Source organism: Camelina sativa, chromosome 3, assembly GCF_030686135.1.
Source record: "Camelina sativa cultivar CO46 ecotype springtype chromosome 3, ASM3068613v1".
In the NCBI taxonomy this organism is placed as follows: Eukaryota; Viridiplantae; Streptophyta; class Magnoliopsida; order Brassicales; family Brassicaceae; genus Camelina; species Camelina sativa.
In genome coordinates this window covers 31,166,927-31,189,074 of record NC_141882.1, presented here as the reverse complement: position 1 = coordinate 31,189,074, position 22,148 = coordinate 31,166,927, and the positions used below count along the sequence as shown (strand labels likewise).

The 22,148-nt window shown below is 33.1% G+C and overlaps 3 protein-coding genes and 1 pseudogene across 3 annotated transcripts in view; 2 read left to right on the top strand and 2 right to left on the bottom strand.

Moving 5' to 3' along the window:
* Window positions 1-22,148, top strand: part of LOC104778406 (protein neprosin) — a 648,080-nt gene that overhangs the window by 17,434 nt on the left and 608,498 nt on the right. The window lies entirely within an intron of this gene.
* Window positions 1,427-3,027, bottom strand: LOC147947932 (putative pentatricopeptide repeat-containing protein At1g53330 pseudogene; annotated as a pseudogene).
* LOC104778269 (tubby-like F-box protein 7) lies at window positions 3,220-6,139 on the top strand. Its single transcript, XM_010502671.3, is given in 5 exon segments — window positions 3,220-3,676; window positions 4,051-4,138; window positions 4,763-4,777; window positions 4,780-4,891; window positions 5,295-6,139. Coding segments are annotated over 5 exon segments (1,146 nt in total). The 5' UTR covers window positions 3,220-3,349; the 3' UTR covers window positions 5,899-6,139.
* Window positions 11,471-19,067, bottom strand: LOC147947931 (uncharacterized). Its single transcript, XM_087496774.1, has 2 exons — window positions 18,291-19,067; window positions 11,471-11,530 (listed from the first exon to the last, which is right to left on the bottom strand). Exons 1-2 carry the CDS (start codon window positions 19,065-19,067, stop codon window positions 11,471-11,473), a joined length of 837 nt encoding a protein of 278 aa, XP_087352900.1.

Here is a 22,148-nt window from a genome sequence, read left to right as displayed (position 1 = left end):
AACTAAATGTTCAAACTCTGAAAAACAACATTAATTCAGGAAATAAAAATGTAAATCTTAAACAAAGAATTGATAAAAATACATCACGATTACAAATGTACCAAAAAAGTACCCAAAACTTAAAAGTATATTTTAATAGTATTACCAAATTATAATTTACAAAATAATTGTAAAAGTTAATTTATAAACAAATATTATACAAGCCGTTTTTAAAATATGAAAAAGTTTAAAATATTTCAAAAAACAATCTGGCATGATAGATTCTAGAAAACAATGATACTAGAAAATAATGACTTCTTCTTCATTCGTAAAATCATTGGAGTTGCAAATTTGATTATTATCAACTTAATTCACATATACAATGTTTGATATACAAAATAATATAATATAAAATATTTTGGTCTTTAGAACTTATTACATAATTATAACTACATTAAACTTTAAATAAGAATATTGTCTCACGCATAATATAAGTTTATAAATAATTTTAAATAAAATTTAATCAAACTTAGGTACATTTGGTAAAATAACCTTTTATTTGTAAGATTGACATAAGTAAACAAACACAAAAAATACAACATATTTGTTTCTTTAATAATTGTTCTTAAAAAATTGTTCTGATGTACGGTGAATTAAAATCTATTATATTAAAAGATGCTATTAACTGAAATTAAATAGAGGGAGAACAACATAGACTATATATCGTTTATTGTATATTGTGAAATGATTTCTGAAGGTTGAACAAATAGATGATGAGTTCTTCTTTTGGTTCAGGTTCTTATTAATTAACATTTTTTTTTTGAATTGAATGTAAAATTAATTCTAGATTAGTAAACGTTTTTACAAGTTATTGTTTTGAGTTTTAAACAGTGTCAAGCAAACCATGCTTCCACTCGAAGAGTAGACAACCAGAAGATTTATGGACCAGTTTCAGGCAATTGGATTCCTAGAGTCATGGATGAATTAAGAACAGATCAAGGGAACTGTTTCAACAATCAATTTAACATTATTTTAGATGAATCAAATGTGTCTTATTTATAAGATTAAGTCAAACAGAGTCGAATGGTAGACAAAAATAGAATTAAATCGTTAAATCATCATAACAAATCATTCAGCAGAGCTGCAGCCGCCACCATCACCATCTTCAACGACATCGCAGTCACTGCTGCCGCCTCCATCACCAATATTACCACGGCTGTCCCACGCCACCACTAACACCACCACGACGGCTGTCCCACGCCACCACTAACACCACCACGACGGCTGCCCTCAAAAAAGTAGTTGGTAACTTGTAGTATTATATTTTATCTTTTAAATCAACCGAAGGAAAATCATACCTCAATAACAGAGCTTGGTTCAGCGATGGGATCATTCCTCTGCACCACCACTTTACAGAGCTTCAATTAGGAGCAGATAGCACATTCTTCCGCTATCTAAATTGACGAGAGCCCATGTGGTAATGATTTACCTGTTTACAAGATTTGGCAATTCTCTAGTTCTTTTTGTTCCTTGTCCTGTATCACCAGAACAAGGTTCACAGCAACATTAACATGCATGACAAGAGTGACCTAGCACTGCAGCATTGCTGATAAAGGACCGTCTTCCGTTATTGCATTCAATAACAAATCAATCGAACCCGATCTCGCAGGTTCTTGCACATTGTAGGTATCATAACCGACCATACATTTGCATCCTCAGCAGCATCCCCGTTATGCAAGCTACTTATAACTTTACTCAGAATCTCCAACTTTCCAATCTCACAAAGCTTTTGCAGAAAACTTTCTAGCCTATCCCTGCGAGGCTTGTAACCTTTGGAAAGCATTTCGTCCAAGATAACAGCTGCTTCTTGGAATTGTAAACTCTCGCAAAGACCATCAAAAACTATTCTGTAAGATAAGGTATCAGGGCTGCAACCTCTTCTGGGCATATCTTCAAACAAGTAAGTTGCTTCTTCCCATTTTCGGATTCTGAACAAGACACCAAGTATCATGTTATAGCTTATAACATCTGGCTTCAAGCCTTTATCTACCATATCATCCAAAACTCTATAAGCTGATTCAAAATCGTTCTCAACACAGAACCCGTGAATCAGGACATTGTAAGTCACTGTGTCGGGTTTGCATCCTTTCTCACTCATTTCATCCAAGATCCTCGACACCTCACTCGACCTGCCAGCTTTTATAAGCGAGCTAATCAAGGTAGAGTAAATAGCTGAGTCTACTTTAACCTTTCCTTCGTACGCCTCATCCTTAAGCCTTAAACGCAAAACTCAATTCACCAATTTGACAAACCGCTTTGATCAACGACGCATAAATGTGAACAGTGGGACGTACTCCATACACTTTCAACATATCTTGCTTCATCTTCAATGCTTCCTTCACCCTCGAATTCTTGCACAGCCCGTGAATCATCGTCCCAAAGGTTACCCCAGTGGGCTTCACCTTTTTTTTAACCATTTCATCGAATAGCTTCAAGGCATCATCGAAACACCCGCTCTGAGAACATCCATTGATCAGTATATTGTAAGTACAAGCGTCAGGCTTACCAAACTCATCAATACCCAAAAGAAGCTTCCTCATTTTTTCAAACTCCCCGCACTTCAAAAGCGCACTTAACAGAGAATTCACTGATTTCACAGTGCGTTGGCAACGGTATTGAGGCATTTCGTCGAACACGTGGAGCGCACGACTAGGCAACCTTCCACGACCGAAGAAATTAATCACGTTGCAGAATATAATCTCCGTGGGAACGATCCGAGTATCGGTTTTGAGCTGGAGAAGCACCTGATCTAGCTCGTCAAACATCTTGGAGCCGCCGAGTTTCGTGATGATGAGATCGTAGCAAAGAAGCGAGTATCTAAACGGTCCTTTTTGGGTTGGCTGATTCAGGATCAGGGTTTCGGAAAGCTTAACTGCGGCGGAAGGATCATTCTCACGGCGGAGGAGAGACGCGAGCCTAAAGGAAGAAGAGACAGATTTCACGGTGGACATGGTTTAATCATCGTATCCGGTTTAATCAATGTGCTGTGTGTATAAATAAATATACTTGTACACTGTGTCTGTCATGATTGTTTTTAACATTTTCGACGTGGCCCAATTAGAAAGATCTGTCACCTACTCATATACCACAAGCTGTGTCACTTTAACCAAAAATATCACTCTGTCTGTCCGTCTTCTAGATTTCGCACGTTCGTATTAATTTGTTTAATTTTTTTTTTCTCATCAGATTTTCCAAAAAAAAAGAAACACACATCTCATCCTCTCTCTCTCTCTTCTTTCTCTCTCCTCTCTATTTCCAGATCGAAAACTTCTCTCTCTCTTCTTTCTCTCTTCCTTCTTCTTCTTTACAAATGCCTTTGTCACGGTCCCTCCTCTCGCGGAGGATCTCGAACTCGTTTAGGGATCATCAGGGAGAGACGACGACACCGGAACCCGATTCGATTCTGCTTCCGTCGGCATCGAACATGGCCGCTGGATCGTCGTCGTGGTCGGCGATGCTCCCTGAGTTGTTAGGCGAGATCATTCGTCGCGTGGAGGAGAGTGAGGACCGTTGGCCACAACGCCGTGATGTAGTGACTTGCGCCTGCGTTTCGAAGAAATGGAGAGAGATCACTCAGGATTTCGCTAGATCGCCTCTCAACTCCGGCAAAATCACTTTCCCTTCTTGCCTCAAATTGGTAACTCCCTTCTTTTGAAATTTTGTCAATTGAAGTTTTTTGGTTTGGTTGACACCTTTTGATTTCCACAAATTTGGGCTTTTTCGATTTCTCTGATCGTTTTAGGAATCGATTCTGTTAGAGGCACACTGCTTTGTTTATAAAAATTTGGTGCGAGTTACGACTTCATGATGTGTTTATGTTTTTTACAATTGGAGTCTTTGTTTATGGTCTTTGTTTTTTTGCTCTATGCATTAAAAAAGTTGCTATTTTTGGTTACGTTTTTTTACAATTTGAGTCTTTTCTTTAGTTGTAGGTTTGCTTTTTTCGTTTAGAGCAATTGAAAGATTGGCATGATATTTGAGATTTTTCTGAGTGTTTCCTTTGAGATGCAGCCAGGTCCTCGAGAGTTTTCGAATCAGTGCTTGATAAAGAGGAACAAGAAGACATCGACTTTCTACTTGTATCTTGCTCTTACTCCATGTAAGTTAATTTCCAAAACAAAATATCACTTTTTTCCTTTGTTGCCTTCTTATTAGTTGATTGGGTCAATATTGGAAAAGTTTATATATCTGGCAATGAAAAGTCTAGGTTTTTTTGGTTTGAATAGTGTGAAAACGATTGGATTTAGTGAATTCCTAGGCGTACAATGTAAGTTGTCCCAGTCTTTCGCCTAATATGTAATGCCTTGAGTGGTCGGGTCATTGAAAGAACTTACCAACCAATTGCCATAAATAAGTATTGACTTTTTTGTTGACCTCGGTGGGTGATGATGAAGAATAGTCCCAGCTTCAGTCTATTATAGGAGTTGTTGACCAGTGGAGTAATTTGCAAGGCTTTGATAATCTTTTTATTCAGTTCTTCACTGAATAATATTCTGAGTTACATCAATGGTCTGGTTAGGTTAAATAATTTACAAGTGGGGTTAACTAAGAGCAGATTGCTTTTTGTTGTTTTGGAACAAGTTCAAGTGATTTTCGATTATACTTCATTTAGTTATCCGGTAGGATTCTTTCTTGGCTTTAAAATGTTGCTTATTATACTACGGCTAGTTTATCTTTTAGACTCTGCATTTACTAATTTCCTTTAGTATCTTCTGTTTACCAGCATTCACTGATAAAGGAAGTTTCTTCTGGCGGCACGGAGGTTCAGGACCGGTGCTTATACTGAGTACATCATATCACTTGATGCTGATGATTTCTCTCAAGGAAGTAATGCATACGTTGGAAAATTAAGGTATTATCAATGTGTGCAACACTGAATATCCTTGGCGGTCATTTAATCTGTAAAGCAAGATTGCCTTCTCCCTTCTCAGAAATTTTAAATTTGTTTTTGCCACTCTTGGAACTGAAATCTTGGTGTTTTTTGGCTTAGAATATGAGTGGTGGCTTGAAATCTAAGGTTCATGTTTATTTTTGATATAATTTAGAAAGGCTTGATCTATTCATTAACATAAGATAGATATTTATACATAATGGTAGAAATATGATAAGGCTAAGTTTCCTATTCTAAGATAAATACAAATTTAAATAATATAGGAGATAAATGTAAATGTTTCTAATGTATATCTTCTAGCTCTTTCGAGTTGATCTTGGTAGGTCTCCGGTTTCCTTGATAATTTTTTTGGAAACTTTTGCAGATCAGATTTTCTTGGGACCAACTTTACAGTATACGATAGCCAACCGCCACATAACGGAGCGAAGCCTTCAAACGGCAAAGCCAGTCGCAGATTTGCATCGAAGCAGATTAGCCCTCAAGTTCCAGCAGGCAACTTTGAAGTCGGTCATGTTTCTTATAAATTCAACCTCTTGAAATCAAGAGGTCCAAGAAGAATGGTAAGCACACTCCGATGCCCATCCTCCTCATCCTCTTCGTCATCATCCGCTGGACTCTGTTTCGACCAGAATCCATGTGATGTAACCAAAATAATGAAAAAACCCAACAAGGATGGTTCCAGCTTCACAATACTAAAGAACAAAGCTCCGAGATGGCACGAGCACTTGCAATGCTGGTGTCTCAATTTCCATGGACGAGTAACTGTTGCGTCTGTCAAGAACTTTCAGTTGGTTGCGACCGTGGACCAAAGTCAACCGAGCGGTAAAGGCGATGAAGAAACAGTTCTTCTACAGTTTGGCAAAGTGGGAGATGACACTTTCACAATGGATTATAGGCAGCCTCTTTCTGCATTTCAGGCTTTTGCTATCTGTCTCACAAGTTTCGGCACTAAACTTGCCTGCGAGTGAAACCCCCAGCAAAAAAGGCAACACAAAAATAAAGAAATATATATTAAAGAAAAAAAAAGCGAACGTCTCTGCAAAAAGTGTAATGTTTTGTATTTACCAAAAAAAAAAGTGTAATGTTTTGTTGTAATCATGTGTAAGTGTAAACGCAAGGTATTGTGGAAGGAGAAGAAGCACGTAATTATTACTATGTAAGCACCAAACTGTAACTTGAAAACCCAAAATCAAAAATGTATTTCTTAAACATTATTCTTACCGCAGTTGTTTTCTCTGTTACTAGTTTACAACTAACAACGAAACGAGTAATTCTGCTGCCTTTGAACCAAGTGTCCATGGTCTTCTTGTTTTAATTTACAAGGTAGTAGTTTGGAACTTGACTTAACCGGGTCTTCCTGCACTCTTTTGCTGATAATTCCTTTGTAGGTAGGAGTAGTTTTCTAATTAATGTTTGGTTGAAAACAAAAAAGGATAATTTGGAACTTTACGTAGACAAGTCACGTATGTTTTGTTTGGAACTTTAGCCGGTTTAATCGTCTCGTGTTTTGACTACTTAATCTGTGCAAGGATTTCAATTCATATAAGTTTGGAAATCGATATTCTTGTCACTTTTTCCGGTAAATGACAATTGGATGCCTTTTAGCCAACTAATTGAGTTCATACAACTATCAGGACCTCGGGTCGCCAAGCAAAAATAATGATTTTTTTTTGTTTTGTTAAGATTACTGATTTTCATCAATAAAAATTGAATAATTATAATATTTATTTTTTTGCAAACAATATTTTCATATGAAAATCATAATTTTACAAAAATTATAATCTTTATAAACTTATATAATTGATTAACTATCAGGAGATTCAGGACCTCGGCTTATAATCCAGGTCGTCGTCTTATTCCTTCGTCATAGTTTTCTACATTGCTCATCATTCCTAACTGCAGTCTTGAGGGATTCCTCCGATAGGATCAAAGTTTCTACATTTCGACAAATCAACAGAGTTGACTCCAACGAATAAGACGATTGTTATGAGGAGCGTCAAGAAGAAACATATATCACTACAAAATATATACATTGATACCACCTCGTAATAGCACGATTTTCAAAACTGCTACCGAAGTTGAGTTTATAATTTGGTTACCATATGATAGCATTGTTTAAACGCTATAATAGTTTTTTTAAGAAGTGGGAACTAAAATCACTTATTCCGCCAAACACTTAGCAAATTTTACCAAAAAATAAAAATATTAAACACTTTATCGCACTCTCTCTCCTTCACTTCACCCCTTTTCTCTTTTGGTTGCTGAAACCCTAAAATCTCGAGAGGCAATTCCGTTAATAAACTCCCCGTCGCCGCCCTCTGAAGCACCGCCGGACTTAATCTCAGTTGAAGGTTGGTTTGTTCGAGTCTCTCTCCTACACTTCACCCAGTTACCCGTAAATCTCTTACACACACCAATTCGCCGTCGCCGTCACCGCCCTCTGAAGTACCGCCGGAGTTAAGTTCTGGATTTGAGCTCCACTCGAAGGTTGTTTGCTTCCTCATATGATTGTTTTATATAAGTTTTGATTTTTGGACATTCAATAGATTTTTTCAATTGATTCAGAGCATATTAGTACCCGATTTGTTATGAAATTGATTCACAGTTATGAAATTGGAACAATACACAGTTATTTTTCGACATGCAATAGATTTGTTTAATTGTATTAGAGCTCATTAGTATCCGATTAGTTATGTATCCAATTAGTCTCTTCGATTTTGTTTAAGTATCCAATTGAAACTTATACTCTTTCTCTAATTATGTTTTGCAAGTGTTGCTAAGTGTACATCTTGGAACTGAACAAGCTTTTATTTATCTCCATTTACAGGACAGGTTAGTAGCTTCTTTCTTTTCGTCTCTTATGTGTATCGAACAATCTTGCTAAGTGTATATCTTGTTTTTTTTTTTTCTCTGTTTGGTTGTTTCTAAATACTGTTTTCTGTTTTTGATTGCTATTGATTTAATATATCTGATATAGTTGTCTAAATACTGTTTTGTGTTTGTGATTGTTATTGATTTAATATATGCGATATATGTGTTTGTGATTGTGATTCATGTCTAAGATTCTGTCAATAAATCGTATATGTTGTTTATGTAGTAAGGTTAGATCATATAATGGTGGACAAGGATTGGGTGCATCTTTGCAGGTATATCATTGCATAAATTATACAGGTTAGGCTAGCTTAAGTAGGGGTTTAGAGAGTTTACTTTTTTTTTTCTCTTCAATTATGCAATGAAGAGCTGATCCAACTTACGAGAGAGGGGCTTCAAATTTTGTACGAGTTGTGGCTGCTGATTTGGGAGATGGTGATATGATTATATGTCCTTGCATGGACTGTCGTAACATTGATCGTCACTCAGCCAGTGTTGTAGTTGACCATCTTGTTACAAGGGTATGGATGAGGCTTGTTAGTTCTGATCATCCATCAGTTGCAACAAATGAAGGACAAGATACACTTAGCCAACTGTTAGGACCAGATAATCCCGGTCGAATGAGGGCAATGGGCAGAAATATGAGTAAGACCAAATTAGCTTGTTTCCAAGTTAAGCACAAGTGTTTCGCTGAAATGGAAGAGAATCAAATTAAGCTCAAGCACAAGATTACTGAACTACAAAATGAAATTTTCAATCTGAAGAACCAGGTAATGCACTATTCTATTTGTTCAATAAGCTGATGGATAATGATGTAAACTTTGTTTGATATTTTTCTTGCATGTTACAGAGACAAGAAGTTGAAGTTGGTGAAAACTCCGCTGCAAGGGTAGGTGATTAATAATCCATTATATTGATTTCTTTATAATTATACACTCTGATTTTGTTTTTAATAATCTAAATTTGCGTAGAGTGTGAACAAAAAATCACAACCAAAGTGTATTTTGATTGACTGGGCTGGTGATGCTACGAATGTTGTTGAGGGACGTATTATATCGACGGATCCAGATGATGTTGTGAATGGGATTCGTTTAGGTCCTTTAGATTATAAAGTATTGGTTGACACTGCCACTGTACCCGAAGCATTCCTTTGGAGATCTGCTAGTGAAATGTTCACGATTGAAGAATATGTTGGGCACATGATTGCATGGCCTGCCACGAAGTGTGTTAGTCTAGAACAGTGGGACCACGAAGAAGATATGGCACCACTTGTAAAGTTTCTATCTTGTTTATTAATTAATAAGTTTGTACATATTATAGATCATCTAGAATACTTGAGTGATTTGTTAATGTTTTTCATAGGGCACAAGAACCAATTCTTTGAACAAATGCAAACTACTTGATCTGTCTGACGATGATGTAGTTGTTGCTGAAGGCCGTTGGAACACACAAGATCAGAAAGCTTTGGTGAATGGACTTCCACTCGGACCAAAGGGTGTAAAAGTTTTTGTTGATGTGGTACACGAACCCAACACATTTATTTGGAGGCCTACAAAAGATGTGACATACATAGAGGACTGTTTACTATCTTTTGTAGCATGGCCTGTCACCAAAGTTGTCTTTGAAAACAACCTAGATGCAACAGGTCAGTTATCTCCTACTCAAAAGTCTGCATCTAAATCGCATAAGACACAAACCTCAGCATCATGCGAGAAGTCTCCAAGAACAGTTCCAAAATCTAATGCAATGGAAACTCAAACAGCTGCATAGTCACCTCTTCGAAGATCTCCGGTAAGTTATATTAATTTATATGTTCTGAGAAGTTGATTATGGTTATGTCTCATTCCTGTAGTAATTGGTTGATATTGTCAAATTGTCAGCGAAAAAATGGAGCTATCAAGGAAAATCAGAAGTGTAAGTTAATGGATATTAGCGAAAAGAAGCGGGTTGTTGCTGAAGGACGGGTGCATTCAACTGATCCAGAGCAAAAGATACACTGTGTTCGCTTGGGTCCTAACGTTGTGCGAGTTTGGATAGATATAGTCAAGGTAGATGACACAGCGGTTTGGAGGCCATCAGATGAGATTGAGTATATGAGAGATACACTTGGTTCATCTATCGCATGGCCAATTGATCAGTTGGTCATCTATTGACTGTTGTAAACTGATGCTTGTGCTTTTGGTAAGTATTATTTACTGTGATGCTTGTGCTTTTAGTATTTCATGTGCAAAACTGATATAAGACAATGTCCATTATTGCAGGGGATGAAGCAACTTTGGTCCAGCTAGTTTAAGACTAGTCTTATGTATTTCGAATTTGGAATATTTTATGTTTTGCATTTTGGATTTGGAATTGTGTTTGGGATGTTATTCAGAATGATTTTGAGATGTTATATAAATGGTTTCTTTCTCTGAAATTACAGATTATATATATTATATATGATAGCATGTTCTATTTTAAAAGATAGCACTAAGTCATCAATATAATAGCAGGAGAAATTTTTTTTATGCAACTACAATAGCAAAAAAAAGACGTTATATCATAGCGAATAAACTTAGTTATGTAATAAAATAATACAACACGAAAAAGAGTTATGAAAACATAATTTACGGCAATAAATATTTGCTATTGTACAATGATATATCATAGCACCCAATTTGAGTTGTTAGAAAAAATTAAATTTTTTTATAAATGGTTATGAAAAAATAAATAACGGCATTCAGATATTGCTACGAAAAAACTAAATTAAAACATTTAACTAATGCTATTGTATATGAACTTATTATAGCTTAGAAAATAAAACTATCGTAGATAGGTATCTACCATAGCTGCCGATATCATAGCATTTATGAAATCGCTATGTATTACATATGATAGCATATTTTCCGAGCTAACAATGTACGTCTTTCTTGTAGTGATACTGCAAATCCTTTCGATGTAGTCATCTTAAATATAGTTTTATCAACAAAAAATTACTGCAAATCCTTTTTTAATTTTCTCTTTTCGGTTATGTTCTTTAATTTTGTTTACAACTGGATCTTGTTTATATATATATGCAATAAGCTTACTAGAAATGGTGTGAAAATACAATACTTTCGTATGGTCAGCCTGGTCTTCAGGATAAGTAAGGGTTGCTCTTTGTTTTCCAAATTTATCGTACAGTTCATATTAATCGTTCATTTCTTTCAATTAGCTCGGTAGCTAGATTTTATACATCACAATATATATTTTCACAGCTAACCATGCATCAATATTTTTTCAAAAACTCCATCGCCACACTATTATGATAATCACGTGAAGACTCATTAGAAAAAAATGAAGGATCTAGAAAAGGTTAGGTTAAATCCAAGGAAAACAAAAGTATTTGAATTTTGTTTTAAATGATTTTTAGTTAAATGTATATACAGTATTTGTGCTCAAAAGCTTTCAACGGCATTAACCACGATACTCTCACTCTTCCATATATACATCTTTTAGTTGAATCGGATATATGTCATAAGGCACCACCACCACGTACCATGCAATATTGCTTCCGTGAAGCATCCCACTTATAAAAGTGTTTTAATTAAAGGATGCTGTCAAATTAACAAATTAAAAAGCTCCTTTTGTTTTCTTTTTTTGACAGCAACAAAAGCTCTTTTAATAAAAAAGGAACAAAAGGAAGTGTTTTCACACTTGTCCTTTCTTCCCAAACTCATCTTCTTCCTGATAATGGACTTCAATTATCACCTAATACGTTAACCAAATTATCAGCTAACCAGCATACCTTATAATCAGTTTATCATTATAATTCAGCATTATTCATAGTGAGAAGAAAAAAGTATTTAGCAATACTAAAAAGTCAACAAACAAAAAAAAACTCATCTTAATAAGACACCGCGATACATCATAATTCATACGTAATTAAGGAGTGTACGAAAGCGGTGTTTATAATTCCATTTCAGAAAATATAATTTCAAACACGCAAACAAAATATGCTAGTTTCATTGTACATGCATGATGCATTTCCAACTCTAAACGAACTTCTATTTCATATAAAATTATATTTGACAAGGCTTTTAAATGCATGTCATTAGTTTCTTACTTGGCTTTTAGATTTTCGACTTTTATTTAAGCTTTTAGTATTTGGTTTTTGATCTTTTGCAATAAAATTTAGGTTTATAATGTACTCAGGACATATCAATATATCCTATAATCCAAAGGAATCTTATCTTATGTGATGGTGAAGAAAGAAAAAAAAATGCATATGTAAATTATCCCCTGAAAATGAAATTAATAAATTTTGCAATAGATTAAAGAAAAAGTGAGTACCTAATTAATATATTCGAGCAATTAGACTATCACTCACGCCTGTTTGAGTATTGACTTAGATGGATTAAGACATACCAAATTGTTCGAATATTCCATTGGCACATAGGAAGAAAGATCCAAATTGTTTTTTTTTTTCTTTTTTTTTAAATAAATTGGAGTCGACCGGCACAAAATGTTCATATAATGTGACATCACAGCACATGTACACGACGTTATCACTTAGCAAACAATAATGAGATTTAAGAATAATATCATGGCACTAGATTAAACCCGTGTTAGAGCACGGGTTGAATTTTATTTTATTTATATTATAATTTTTATATAAAATATAATTTATATGATTATTTTAAATTATTTTTGGAATAAAATATTATGCAATAAAATCATATGCTAAATATGATGGCTTGAAAAAGATACATATTTTGTAAGTTTTATATTGTTAATGATTTTAGATAAATACACTGGTTAAATTATATTTTATACAAAATTTTATCTATTTTCTATTTTAAAAGAAAATTTTAATATGTTGTATTAGTTTATGTATGTGAAGTTATTTCAATAATGTATATTCTATATCATAACTTGAATGACATTATAATACATAATTTTGTAAATTTGGTTTTTAAAAAGCGAGTTATTATATTATGAGTACTTTAATATATTGTTAGATTTTTTGTTTTAATATACTTGGTTTTTTGAAATTCATTCATATTATAATTTTAAATTATACCAAATTGTTTTAACTTTTATATCAAGTTTCAATATTTTAAAAATATCTCAAAATAAATTATTTAAAGTTTTTTTACAACTATTTAAAGTTTATTATATTATATAAAACTGTAAAATTCAACAAAAAATATGAAATTGAATTTACATATTCAAATTTTGACCCGTTACTCAGTAAAATTTTAAATTCAATATATATTATTTTTAAAGAATAATATTACTAATGTTTGAATATTTTATAGATTGAAAGATTTATATTTATTTTTAAAAATTCAACTTATGATATATCCGGAAATAAAACTATTTTTTTAATTATAATAAATAATGTGATAATTTATTTGTTTCACAAAATAGACTCATATATAAAAATGAGTGGTGAAGTATAATGATAATTAACAACTTAATATATTAAGTTAGATATCAAAAATATTTTAATATGGATGAATAATTTAATAAACAAAATTAATATGGCAAGTTAGATGATATCAAATGATTTTTTAGAATATTTTCTTTAAGATTTTTGGAAATAAATTAAAGTTGCACCCACTATTTAACTTGTAACCAATTAATCTATAACATATTTGTAACCAACTTATTAAAATTATATAGTCTACAAAACAAATTTTTGTTTTATTATATAGGGGATGATTTAGCTAGTGCTCGCATCACATAGCGCTATACATGTATTTATCATTTTGTATATGTTTACTTCTTTTTTTTTGGTCAAACAACTTTTATTAAACTTAAAACCTCAAATGAGGGGGTTCTTACAACTTAAAAGTAAAAGATTATAAGAAGGGTAAGGATAAAGACTACATGAGTCTTCCACGAGGATGCAGAACCTTGATGAGATTACAAATGATGGAAGATCTTTTGGTGTCTTGTAGGATTTCAGTTTGAACATCTTCCATCTTCTACCATGTTTCAATAAAGATTAGGAGGGTGAATACATTCGAAAAGATTGAGAAACACGCCGAAAAAAAAATGAAAGACGAAGAGAACAAGAAGTCGAAAGCAAGGGAGAAAGAAGGGTTCCGACGCCGGCGATTTAAAGATTCGCCGACGCCGGAAAATATGATTCGAAAAAATTCCTCGATATTAGTGTCTGGGAGCGTTTTTTAGATAACTACCATGCTATTTAATTTGATGAAATTAAAGTAAAATTGTATATATGTTTACTTATTATTTTATCGTAGACTACGGATTGTTAGATTTTAATTTGGTCAAATGATTACATGACGCAAATGTATGAAGGTTAGTTTCTTGAAAGATCCGCTAGTTTAAAATAAAATATAGACTCTTGCCAAAAACAAAAACTATTTTTTTTGGACAAACCAAAAATGTAAACTTAAGCATATATGTTAATGAAAACAAATCAATAACAACATTATTTATATGGAATAAATGAAGTATGGAATTATTCTTTTTAATCCAAGATTTATTTTTAATACATACTAGGGTTTCACCTGCAGTATACCGCGAAAACTAAATTATAAAATAATGTGTTTTAAATAATATTTTTAAATTATTAGTTTTTAAATCCCCAATTAATTAAATTTTATCTAATTAATTTATAATTTTGTTTAGAATATTTTTTCTTCTTCTTACGTTTTATACATAAAAATTTTATCTAATTAACCTAATTACATTAAATTTGTTATTTGATAGAACATAAAATTTTAAAACACTTAATTTTGTTTTCTATAATTAAACAGATGTATATGCATATATGGTATGTTAGTATATATTTTTATGTATATACAATTTTTTTTTTTTGGAATATTAAGAATGTGTTCTAGTATGTGTATTATTTTGTAGTTCATATACTAAATAATTTATAAGTTAATTTTCTAAACTATGACTACAAATCTATAGTATATTGTTGTGAAACTAGAGAAACAAGAGGTTGTATTCTCTTCTTATTCTTATTAATCTTATCGAATAAAGAGTACATTATATAGTAGTTTACAAAGCCCAAACATAATAGGACTACTAAACCGACTTAGACTAAAAGGAGGTGGCTGATGGGCCTTATGGGCTTGGACGTGTATGAGCCGGTTATGGAGATCCATCCTAAGTGATTTACAACATATATGAAATAAACTAATAGTTTTAGTGTTGGCTCTATAGTCCAAACCTGCTTTGACAACATTCGCCCACTTTGTTTCAGTCCATAAAGAGATTTGTTTAGCCTTATGCAGTATTGTTCTCAAGAACCACTCTTATCTTTGAGCTCAATACCCTCTGGTAATCTCATATAAATTTCATTATCCAGTGGACCATATAAATATGCGGTCACTACATCCATTAGCCGCAAATCAAGTTTTTTCTCTTATAGCCAAACTTATTAAAAATCTAAAAGTCGTTGCATCCATCATAGGGGAGTATGTCTCCTCATAATCTATTTCGGGTCTTTGAGAGAATCCTTATGCTACAAGTCGTGCCTTATATCTCACGATTTCATTATTCTTATTTCTCTTTCTTACAAAGACCCACTTGTGTCCCACTGGCTTTATATCGAATGGTGTCCTTAAGATCAAACCAAACACATTCTTTTTCTTTAATGAATTTAACTCCACGTAAATGGCTTCATTCCATTTTAACCAATCTGGTCTTTGAGTACACTCTAATATAGACGTGGGTTCATGATCCTGAAACTGACTTTCTTTGTGGTGTATGAATGAATGATGTATGGAATGATGATGTATGGAATGAATAGAAGTCAGGGTGTTTCAATTCCCCTTATGCAGTTGCAGTATAAGAGGTGTCAATCCTATCTGAGTGATTGTGAACAATTAAGATGTGCATATGAGTCTAAGTCAAGCCAATTGTAAAGATTGTTTGTCACTAACAATCCTAAAATGAGATATGAAATGCAGAAAGTAAAAACAACTAGAACAGGATACTAAATGCAAACAGAACAAACAACTTAAAGCTATAATGAAACTAGAACAAAGATAGAAACTATGCTAATGAACTAATGCAAGACAAGTAATGAACAGGAAACTACGTGAATGCAATGGAAATGAAACAGGAATGAAACAAGACAATCACAAATCAAAAACACAAGTTATGGGGATGAACTCGAGCAGCACTCGACCGAGTGTAGGTCGAGTACGTGGTCGAGCTAGACTTAAACGTGAAAACAGAGCAACACAAGAAAAACAGAGCAATGCTAAAACCAATCAAACAACAAGCAAGCAATGATATTTAGACTAGGATTTCAATAAACAAAGAAGGCCTTGAGGAGGGATTCATGGGCTGAGCTAATCATTGTGGTTATCTAACTTGGTCAACAAATCTCAAGCAAACAATGAGCTGATCTCTAGACATACTATTCTAATACATGTTTAGTCCACTCTCATGGCAAGAAACAATCAAACCTATGCAATTCTAGACTTGTTCTCACAAAGAAAAGAATCTACACAAGCAGGCATTAAGCAATACATCTCAAACCAAACAAGACTCCTAATCTCTTAGCAAGCCTAATGGTAAGCTCTAGATCTAGCCTTATCTATGCTCCTTAGACATTGGTGTGATGCTAAGATGCTTGAAATCAAACCCTACCCTCTCAGATATAGGATCAGCATTAAGATCATCTAGCCTAGAAGAGATCTACAACAATCAAGCTTGACCAAATCAAACAAACCACAAGATCAACCCAGCCTAACCCATCCTCAAGGTCCTAAGCAAACTACTCACAAGAACACATGGTGAAATATGTCAAAAACCCAGAAAATAATGAAACTTGCATCATTAGAAAGATGAAACAGAGATCTATAATATTGATGAAGGAATAAAACTCGAAATCTTAATACTTTGAAAGTTATGAAACAAACAAAATATAAGAATCTAGTATTTCTCTCTCAAACAAGTACAAGATCTAAAATTAAAATAAAAAGTGCAAAAGGAAGGATATCTAAAAAAGGTAAAAACTAAGTTTTAGACTCTCTAAAAAAGCTGGACTCTTTTGTGGCTGCAAGTACAAGGGTCTTATATAGGAGGTGAGGTGGAAGCCCTAAAAATGCAAAAAGTCAAAGTGGTCAACGGCTTGGTCAACTCAACCAGTGCTCGGTCGAGTGGCTGGTCGAGCTGGCTTCTCTCGTGCATTCTCCACTCGGTCGAGTCCTCCTCAGCACACGGTCGAGTGGTGCGGTCGAGTTGGACTCCGGACCTTGATTCTACAGCCTTAACTCTCTTGTTTTCTCCTCAGGACAACTTCACTTCTCCTCAGCATTGCTTCTATGCTCCTTAAGCTCCAAAATCACCTGTTTATGCATGAAAAGATGCAAATGCAATGCAACTATACTCTAATGCATGATTAGTCCTAAAGCTACACAATAATGGCCTAAATGGATAGCAAAAGATGCAAAAGTTGTGAATAAACTAAGGGAAAACAAGGTAAAATATATGAACATCAGATCCTCATTTATTTCAAGTGCTACCTTGTATGCAAATATTTCATTGATGTTGACATCTTTTCGGTTCCATTGAATTCCAGACATGATATAATTTATTGAGATCTCATTATTATCAATACCTTCTGGACCTTGAGGTTCAACGTCCCAAACCTCATTCGGTATCTTAGGATTTGCCACGGTCATGTCTATTGTTTCCTTAACCTCGGTTTTATTTACATATTTTTTACATTTTCTGAGGGTTTTTATCTTTGGAACCTATTGGTCTACCACGTTTCAAACGTGCCTTAGACTCTATATCAACTTGTTGATTGTGTTCCTTTTGAACATCAATACGTACTGGTACATTACAAGCTGGATGCTAAAGTCTGAGGATCTTTCCAATTTAAGGATGTTTGATTCCATGATATTTCTTTGACCAGCTTGTTTGTCTCTCCACCAAATATAGGAAATTTGGATTCAGCAAACTGACAATCCGCGTATCTAGCCTTAAATAAATCACCCGTATTTGGCTCTAGATACCATTCAAACGAATATCTTTGAAACTTAATAAGCTCCTCTTTGAGCTGGGTGAATATAAGACATCACTTAGTTCAAGATGTGTGTCATTAGATAAAAGAATATGTGCTTTGCCATAGCCTTCAATTAAACTTGTTATACCCACTATTGTACTAATATTGACATTGTTCTTGTCCTCAGCCATTTCTTAAATGGACAAGAATTTTATGTTTTAAACATAAAGTAATAAAACAAACAAATATATATTGAAGTAAATAAAATAATTGAATTTAAACCATAATTATAATTCAAAATCATAATCCAATAAAATTCAAAGAATAAAACATAGAAATTAAATCAAGACAATTTTTAAAAAAAAAATAATTATCCTCTCCTAGACAATCCGAAGTCTCATAATCCAATTGGTCATCATTCTCATGGTTGAAATCTCCTTCATCATCGAGATGAACCAAGTTGGCTTCTGTGGTTAACCGATTTTGTTTTGTGTTGCGGTTTGAAAATTCTGCGGCCTTTACCTCGACCAAGACCAAAGTCGGATCGTTTCCCACGGCCATAACCATCATAATGGTTTCCTTGGTAATTGCCACGACCACCACGTCCTCTACCACGGCCACGGCGCCGTGATACTTGTCTCTTTGGACGTAGTTAGACTCTTTAATCTCTTTAGGCTCTTTCTTGATCATATCAACCTTGTGTGCTTCTGGTAATAGGGCAGAACCAGGAGGTCTCATTGCACTTTTAATTAGCAATAACTCATTTTTTTGCTTAGCAAGTAGCAAACAAGAGATTAGACTTGCATATGTCTTAAAGCCTTTTTGACGATATTGTTGCTGAAGCAGTATGTTATTAGTGTGAAAGGTTGAGAATGTTTTCTCTAGCAAGTCTTCCTCAGTAACCTCCTTACCACATAACTTCAAGATCGAGACTATCTTAAATAGCTCTGAATTATACTCATCCACGGATTTAAAATCCTGGATCCTTAGATTTTTCCAATCAAATTGAGTCTTTGGTAGGAGCACTGTCTTTTGGTGTCCATATCTGTTTTTCAACTCTGTCCAAAGGTCAAGAGGATTCTCAATGGTAAGGTACTGGTTCTTGAGACTCTCATTAAGGTGATGGCGTATAAGCAAAATCGCCTTGTATCTTTCTTTTTCGTTGGTATCATTACCATCCTTGATACATTCACATAGATCCTTTGATTTCAAGATAATCTTAGTATCCAATGCCCATTGTAAATAGTTGTCTCCAGAGACATTAAGTGCAGCATATTTGAGATTGTTGATCTTTGACATCTATAAAATAGAAAATAAGCACCCGATTATTATCGTGCAGTATTTGAGACCAAACCATGCAATCGTTTTAGTCTTAGGCCATGCGGTATTTAAGACCGAACCATGCCGATTATTTTAGTCTAGGTCATGCGGTATTTTAAGACCGAACCATGGATTTATTTTCGTCTAGGTCATGCAGTATTTAAGACCAAAACATGTCGTTTTTTAGTAAATAATGTCTTGTCTTTTATTACATAATTTCGTGGCTAATTGTATGCATGAAAACAATCCTAGATAAATTTATGATCTAGCATGCAAGGTTTTCCTTTTATTAAGTTTTTCCTTTTTCTCTAGATTGAATTTCTTTTTCTAGTTAGGATTAAGACAAAGTTTTATGAAATATTTTCTACGCTTTTAGGATAATTTCTAGTATATTTAAATTTTGCTAAATATACTTGAGATAAGGCTAAAGAATTAATTTGGAAGTTATCCTAATTTTGTGTTTTGATTTTTAGCAAACAATCAATGATGATCAGATTTAAACCATATAACAAACTGCTTAATATTTTTCTCTTTTTTTATTTTAGGTTTTAGTTTTAAGATTTCATGCAATCGAATTTAAACAAGCAATCAACAACAACCAGATTTTTTAAGCAAGGTATAATCACTTTAATTACAAACAATCCTAAAACCTCATAGCAATCAAATTTTAAAGTTTTAGGGTTTTAGGGTTTTGATTTGTTGATTGTGTAATTGCAGATTTTAGGGTTCTAGTAGGTTAAAATCAGGTTCGATATACATCTATGCTCGAAGGTGGTTTGATTGTTTACCTTCCATCGATTGGGGTTGACTGGAATTGATGTGGGAGCTAAAGATCTCGAATATACCTTGAGTTTTATCACTAACCTCGGACTGATCACGAACTAGAACCGATCGCCAAGCTTGAACAATCACGAACTTGATCCGGTTGAGAGCTTGGACAAACAAGAGAAGATGTGCGGTGGCTTTAGGGTTTTAGGGATTTTTCGTTTAGGGTTTTAGAGCGACCTCGTGTTGATAACGTATTGTGAAACTAGAGAAACAAGAGGTTGTATTCTCTTCTTATTCTTATTAATCATATCGAAATAAAGAGTATATTATATAGTAGGTTACAAAGCCCAACATAATAGGACTACTAAACCGACTTAGACTAAGAGGAGGTGGCCGATGGGCCTTATGGGCTTGGACGTGTATGGATCTCCATAACCTAAGTGATTTACAACATATATGAAATATACTAATAGTTTTAGTGTTACTTCTATAGTCCAAACCCGTCATGCTAGGCGGATCACGCAACATGTTTAAAAAATTTTAATTCGCAAAAACTCATCATACGAAACCGTGAAAGTAAAATATAGTATGTGAGGCTAAAAGTCACTTTTTATCAAATCAGTTTTTTAAATTTTTAAAGAACAATACCTTTTCACTCACCCTCCTTATAAAATAAGGAAATAAAATATGTATACATTTAGAATTATGTTTGTTACCTTTTAAAACAATTAATTTCTATATAAAAAATTAAATATAAGTAGAGTTAATTTGTTTATTAAATTAATTATTTAATGATAATGGAATGCTTGTAAATAAGTGTCAACTTGAGGTTTATTTTATAAATATCTCCAAAAATGTATATATAGATTTAAAAAAAATTAATTCTGTTTTTGTGATTAACAATTTTCTATAAACTTTAAACCAATATTAGTTATATTTCTTAAAATTACAATACCTTGATGATTTTCAAAAAAGAATTATCACTCCTAAACATTGTTTTCTTTCTAAATTTGGATGAATTTGAAACAGATATTAAAAACTATGATGGATGAAACATAATTTAGAAAATTGTATTTTTTTTTATCGAAAAGCAATTATATTAATAAATTTGGGTAATCCAAATACAATAGTTTGTGAAGCTAAAAAGGATGACAGAAACAATCAAAGTAAAAATTGCAATGTAGTCATCTATGTATTGCAAAGAGATGTGCTACTTTATTACCACATCTTTAGTAAAACTAAAACTTTGTATACATAAACAGTAAAACTCTTACGGGTTTAAAAATTAAAATATGATCGGATACTCAATCGCTGTCGTTGATTATAGAAATCCACGAATAAGTAATAAAACGGAAATAAATAGATGGTCGGTTAATTACTTAAATCTTAAATCTTCAAAAAAGAAAAAAAAAATGTCAACTTGTGATCACTTAAAAGTGATAGTTAGGTTCAAAGTTGAGAGATTCATCAATCTTCGTGCATGACACATGCGCTTCTCTTCACTTCCTCGCGTGAATTTGAGAAGAACAAATTTTTTTTTAGAACAACACAAAATACTAATTCATCCGTTTTTATTTACTTATCATTTTAGAAAACTTCACGTAAACAAAAAAATTGTATAAATTAACAACTTTAATCTCACAAATAATTTATTGTATTACCTATTTTATTAATAAAGTTATATTTAGAAATTCATTGTAAAAATTACATTAAAAATAAAAATAACAAGTAATGTAAAACAAAAAAAAATCTCTCTAGAATGATAAGTAATAAATACCAGAAAAAGTATTCTCATTGGTAAATAATAAAGGGTAAATGGTACCAAAATAAAGAATCTCATTGGTAATTTGTAAGACTACAAAAATCCAATTACTGTTTCATTTAACAACAATTCAGAGAGGGATATTTTTTATTATTTTGTGCAAGATCTAATACATTTAACTATGAGTCAAATATGAAAGTGTTAATTTCCAAATAATATACATTAACTATGATTATTTTTTTTTCTTCAAGAAACTAATAAAAAAAAGTTAAAAAAATCAACTATAAGCAAGCATTAAAAATAGAATAAAGAGATAGGAAACCATAATAGGATGATACTAGTATTTTTTTTTACTATCGCTGATTGTGTAAAATAGATTCTATTATTGTAAAATAAAGAAATTAAAAACCAAGTTCAAATGCATTAATAAATACTTTAAAAATGAGGAGAAAATAATAATAGAAAATGTAAAAAAATTCAACTAAAAGCGAGAGCGTCACATAATAACAGAAATAGAGGAATCATGATCA

Bases quoted from the DNA above. Each gene is read 5' to 3' on its own strand.
- LOC147947931 (XM_087496774.1), bottom strand. From the start codon at position 19,067: ATGTCAAAGATCAACAATCTCAAATATGCTGCACTTAATGTCTCTGGA. The intron at 11,531-18,290 runs GTAAAGGCCGCA...TTAACGTATTAG, and splicing joins CGACTTTGGTCTTGGTCGAG to GTGATAATTGAAGTCCATTA.